The 5,492-nt window shown below is 38.6% G+C and overlaps 1 protein-coding gene across 1 annotated transcript; it reads left to right on the plus strand.

The window, feature by feature from the left end:
• Positions 1-588: 588 nt before the first annotated feature.
• LOC307176612 (uncharacterized protein) lies at positions 589-5,183 on the plus strand (the record flags this gene model as incomplete). Its single annotated transcript, XM_079902942.1, has 4 exons — positions 589-1,510; positions 2,533-2,652; positions 2,987-3,088; positions 5,148-5,183. The coding sequence occupies exons 1-4, from the start codon at positions 1,166-1,168 to the stop codon at positions 5,181-5,183; spliced, it is 603 nt and encodes a 200-aa protein (XP_079759068.1). The 5' UTR covers positions 589-1,165.
• Between the last annotated feature and the right edge of the window lie 309 nt (positions 5,184-5,492).

Genomic DNA, 5,492 nt, shown 5'->3' on the forward strand with positions numbered 1-5,492 from the left:
TAATTTACAAGAGACAATAGTATGAATCAGTACTTTGCTTCCAATTAAGAAAAAGTTTGCCCCAATTACACAGATGTCATACAAAGAATATTGTGATTAATATTTTAAGAACACTTAAAAATTTGTATCCCTCTTATATTAATGTTGTTCAATGAGACAATTACAATTGCTCTTGTGCATTTGAAATATACATTCTGCTACACGCTATTGAACCAACCATATGCATACAATTCTGTTTTTTTTTAGTGTTCTAATTTTTAATTTTGCTTTTCAAGAACAAAGGAATACAACACTAACAATTTAAAAGAGGAAAAAGCTCACACCATAAAAACAAGTATAAAAAGAGTTGTTGAATAATTCTGAGGCCTGCTGAGGCAGTTCCTATTATTAGCTAATTAAAGAAAGACTGAATGTGAAGTTTCTAAGTGATCTTTGATATCTGAAATGTAACAGACTGTACCCCGACCAGCTACAGGGGTCAGAGGGCGGGAGAGTCGGAAGGCAACACCCAGGGGGAGGTCCCATCTCTTTAACATCACGGCTTCCGTAAGCCTCACAGTCTAGGAATATTATTGAAATGGTCTGTATCTCTCGTTTAAAAAGAGCTAACGTCTAACATGGGCTCGGAAGTCAAAACTACAGGGCTCAAACCAGGCCTCTAATACTCACGAGCCGCAATGTGGTCACGTGGTACTTCGTTGCTCTGGGTCCGGGTTCCCTTTTCATCTCCAAAAAGATGTGTCATAAGCCTGCTAAATGTTTGGTTAAGGTCAAACTCTACAAGCTTCGCGGCCTCCAGGGTATGTGTCTCCTGTTTATGGGCAGAGCGAGAACTCTGTTCAAAAAGCTGCAGGTTTTCTCCATCCTTTATGCCAGTAAATAACTGGTGCCGGGAGAAGAGCCGCACGGCCTCCCGCTGGTGGAACTCAGGGTAGTGCTGGGCGTCGAGCTGGTCGCGCCGGTACACGTCGCCCACCACCAAGAAGGCCTCCAGACCCGCGCGCAGCAAGCCCCACAGGTGCGCGGATTTGTGCGCGCGCAGCATGTGGGTCGAGTTAAGCTAATAGCTGCCGCCCTTCTTCCGGGTGGGGTGGTCGGCCGGGAAGAGCAGGCTGTGGAAGCGGGCGGCGGGCTCCGGGGCAGCGGGCCTCGCGCCCAAGGCCTGATGCGCAGAGCCTCGGCAGACCCCGCTGGCCTTCCTCGCCAGGTGGACGCGCACCTGGGCAGCTCTCCTGAGAGCCCAGCAAACTATCGCAGCAACTTCTTTCCCGGGTTCTCCAATCTGCAGAAACTGGAACCTGGTGCACAAATGATGGGAATGAAAAATGGTGCAGCTGCTGTAGAAAACAGTCTGGGAGTTCCCGCCGCTCCCCGGGAGACGGGAGACCAGCCCGGGGGTCCAAATCCTGGGCGCGGCAGGCTCGCCTCTCTCCGGGCCCGGCTCCAGCTCACCTCGGCGCGGCCCGCCTGGGCGCCGCCATCTTGCAGCCTCGGCTATCCCATTTTAAAAGTAAGATATTTAAAAACCTTTTTTAAAAGCACTATATTTGGGTATATTCTTAGAAATGTTGTCAGAATTCTTAAAGACAAAAATGCTTCGGTAGACATTATGTAGTCTATATTTTCTCTTCCTCCTTTTTTTGTTTTTCTTTCCTCCCTCTCTCCCTCCTTTCCTCCCTCCCTCCCTCCCCCGCTACCTTCCTTCCTTCCTTACCAGTTTAACACATAAACTGAAGCCCTAGAAGTATACACTGTGTAACATCAGACCTGTTATCTTGACCATATCAGGCATATTCCCAATAATCAGGCCCAAAACACCGTATTTAAAGAGACAAACTATTTACGTTTGCGTTCCACAATGGAAAACTGAGAAAGTTTGAGTGACCTCAAATATCACATGCCATATATCATGGTTGAACCAGCTCTATCAATTTGTTTCATCGAATTATAACTGTTGAACCCCAGTAAAAATAAGAACATGAAGGTCTTCTTTTTCCTTTTTCACAGAAATTTTGTGAATTTTTTGTAGTCCTTCTTTATATCCTCCAGAAGGACTCTGCTTTCTCCTTACCTTCAAATCCAAGCCCCTTTCCATTTTCCTTAGGGATTTGATTTAAACAGGGAATATTATTATTCTTTAAATAGTATCAGTGTAAGACAGGCCTACTCTACCGCTCTTTGAAATAGGGTGTGTATTTATACTCTACACGGAGTAGATCACTGAGCTAAAGATGGGAGATACTTTCAATTCTGATATGGCAGAGAACAATTTCTCCCTATCTTTGGAATCCTCAGCATGAAGCTACCTTTTTTATGTTGCCACAGGGTGTGGTTCATTTTGCTACTCTGCTTACAGGAGTGGGGAAAAGTGAGAGAAAGTGGAATAAAAGGAAACTGGAATCCCTTATGATCTTCTGGGTCCCAAGCACTATGCTAACTGCATAACATGACACATTTTATACAATAGCTATTCTGATGTTGATTTAATTTTGAGAAAGTATTAGGTTCACACATGGTAGTTATTTTCCCCAGATGACACAAGTATTAATTACCCAGACCCAGGGGTCAAATCCAGCTCTTACTGGATCTACAACCCTTGTTTTCCATTACATCACCATTCAGAAGGTGGAGCATAGCCAGAGCATGGTGACGGTGAGTACTGCTGTCCAAAACCATGCTTCCTAAAGTTGTATGTCTTCAACAATTTCATATATGTATCAATATGTATATGAAAGTTCATATATATATGTTAATATATAAAATTGCATATATATGTTAATATATAAAATGTTGTGTATGTTATATTTAACAATTTTATTTAACAATTTCACACATATATGTTATGTATATACATGTGCATGATATCAGTTAAGAACATAGTAAATATTTGAGGAATATTTGAGGAAAGATTGTGGGAGCAGTCTATGAGAAATTTAGAGAGACAGGCAACTGTTAACTAATTATTTTCATGCCCTTATCTCCCCAGAGCACTTGTGAAGGCTCCAGCTGCAAAGGGCACCACACCCTGGAACAGATACTCAACCTGCTCATTCCTGTGAAGGGGAAGGGAGATGAATACTTCTACCTGGTATGTATATCACACTTACTTGTTCTTAAGGTGGAAAATTGACCTTAATATGTGCAAAACCGAAAGTCCTCCTGAAAGTGATTGTGTACTCCATTTAAAAAGATTAATGAGGTGATTTGTACAGTTTAGTGATTTACTCCTTAAAAATACAAATCTAAAACTACATATTGATACATTTTTCCTAGTTTGCTTTGATTATCTCCTATAGTTACTCAAATGCACTGATTAAATTACTGATGTTTCTTTAATTTCTCCAAGTACATAACTGGATAACACAACACACACAAATCCAAAAAAAAAAAAAGAAGCTTAAGGCAATGTTGAATAAAGTATTTCTTCGTGCCAATGGGAGTACTTGTCAGCAATCACCACAAAACAATACTGAGTGTTTTGCTGGTGTGAACCACAGAAGATGAAGTCCCAAAGTTATCTTCTAGGAGAAAGTGAAAGAGTTTTCCAAGATCGTCTTTTTCTAGTTTTTGGTATTATTAAATATGATAAATGCAATGGTAGATATTTCATCATGATTTCAGTAGACAATGTAATTTCCAATTCTTGTCCTACTTTGTTATATAAAGACCATTGATTTATTTTCTAAAAATAATTTAGACAAATTTAGAAGGTCAGATGGTACATGAATTAATTCATTCAGTAAATACTTACTGAGAAAGTAATAAATGCCAGGCACTCTTCTAAGGACTGGGATACAAACTGTCTCTTTCTTGAGCTTATATTATAGTTGGTGTGATAGAGAATAGACAAGTGTATGATATATGCTGTGTGATTAATGTTATAAATAATTATGAAAACAGAGGGGTATGAGGTTGGACAAAGGGTGTAAGGATGTCTTATAGTCAAGGGTAACTCCTCAGAGAAAATATTTTGAGCAAATGCCTCAATGGAGTAAGTGAGCTATGAACCTCACTGGAAGAGGAAAGTGAATACGTTGTCACCCTTTGTCTTTCTTTTCATGGTTAGAGAGAGTAAAAGATTCTAGTGGTTATACTGTAAAGTCTGTCTGTGTTGTTGTCCCGAAGAAGATTAAATAATTTAGACAATATTATGGAATGTTGTATCATATTAGCCGTTTTTAATTTTTCCTCTTACATTAATTTCTTATACCCTTATACAGCACTTAAATACTTAAAACATTAATAGAGCATTAAATTCCTTTTTCTCTGTTCTCAGAGCACTCTGTATTTCCTAACATTATATTATAGTCTGTATTTTCATGGCCATGTGTGTATCTCCTAGCAAACCCAGAGCTTCCCAAGCAGTGAGCACAGTGCATTTTATAGGTGCTTAATATATAAATACTATCTATTTGTTGAATGATTCAAAGGCCGTCTTTGAAATTTTCTGGGACAAAATCATTTCTTCCTAGCTGTAATTTATGAGAACCCTGCATGTGTTCCTATTTGAGCAGATCCAAGTGTCCTTCCTGAAGACAAACTTTGCTTCATTTTGAAGCTACTCTGTCAGGGAAAGAGGGGGTGGGTAGTTTTCCACTCAGTTGAGAATCCTGGGTAGACTTCTAACACCAACACTGCAGTTTGCCCATCTGGTTTCCAAAGCAACCCGTGTTGTGCCCTTATGACAATGCAGAGTACCGGCACTCCAGGCATTAATTGGAACTACTGGTTATCCTGTTGCTAACCAAACCAGGATAAGAGACTTTATACTCTTTTAGAGACTGAAAGTTATCTAAGAGACACGCAATACTTACATTTTATGCTTGGATCAAGTTTGACCACATTCATTTAATTCATCATAATTTCACCTTGATTAAAATGTGTTTTATTATTTTCTTAGCTTTTGTTAAGGGGTTTCACAATACACAGTGACACGATATTCAGCACTACAGTTACTGTAAAGCTATTTTGAAGATATTATTTATTACATCAGAGTTCAAAATATAAAAACTTTGTGACATTTTTACTTTACAGTGTTTTTTATTTCTTAAAAAAGTTTATATTCCCTAAAGCACTAGTGTGCTTCCTCCTTTATGATCAAATGAACTGTATAAATAATAAACTTTTTATTTTCCTTTCCCTTGAAGAAGAGCAAAGCCAAATGTGAACTTCAGGCACAGTAACTTTTCCCTTTCTCCTGATTTACTACCTTTAATTATTTTTTGTTACTTAATTGAATCTTCTTTTGCTTTAAGCTGTCTCAAAAGTATTGCATAAAGAATTCGGATATTGTATGCACACATAATAAACAAATTAACCATTTCCATTTGCTCTTGAACAAAGCAACTAAATTCTGAGCCTTATTTTTCTCATTAACATATATGTTTTTAATTTACTTTTTAAAATATTGTGAAGGACCTATGAACATATATTTAGCATAACACCTGTTGTTCATATGAAGGTTTATTCAGAAATTGATATAAATTGACATT

This window comes from Stenella coeruleoalba (assembly GCF_951394435.1).
Source record: "Stenella coeruleoalba genome assembly, chromosome: 18".
NCBI classification, from domain to species: Eukaryota; Metazoa; Chordata; class Mammalia; order Artiodactyla; family Delphinidae; genus Stenella; species Stenella coeruleoalba.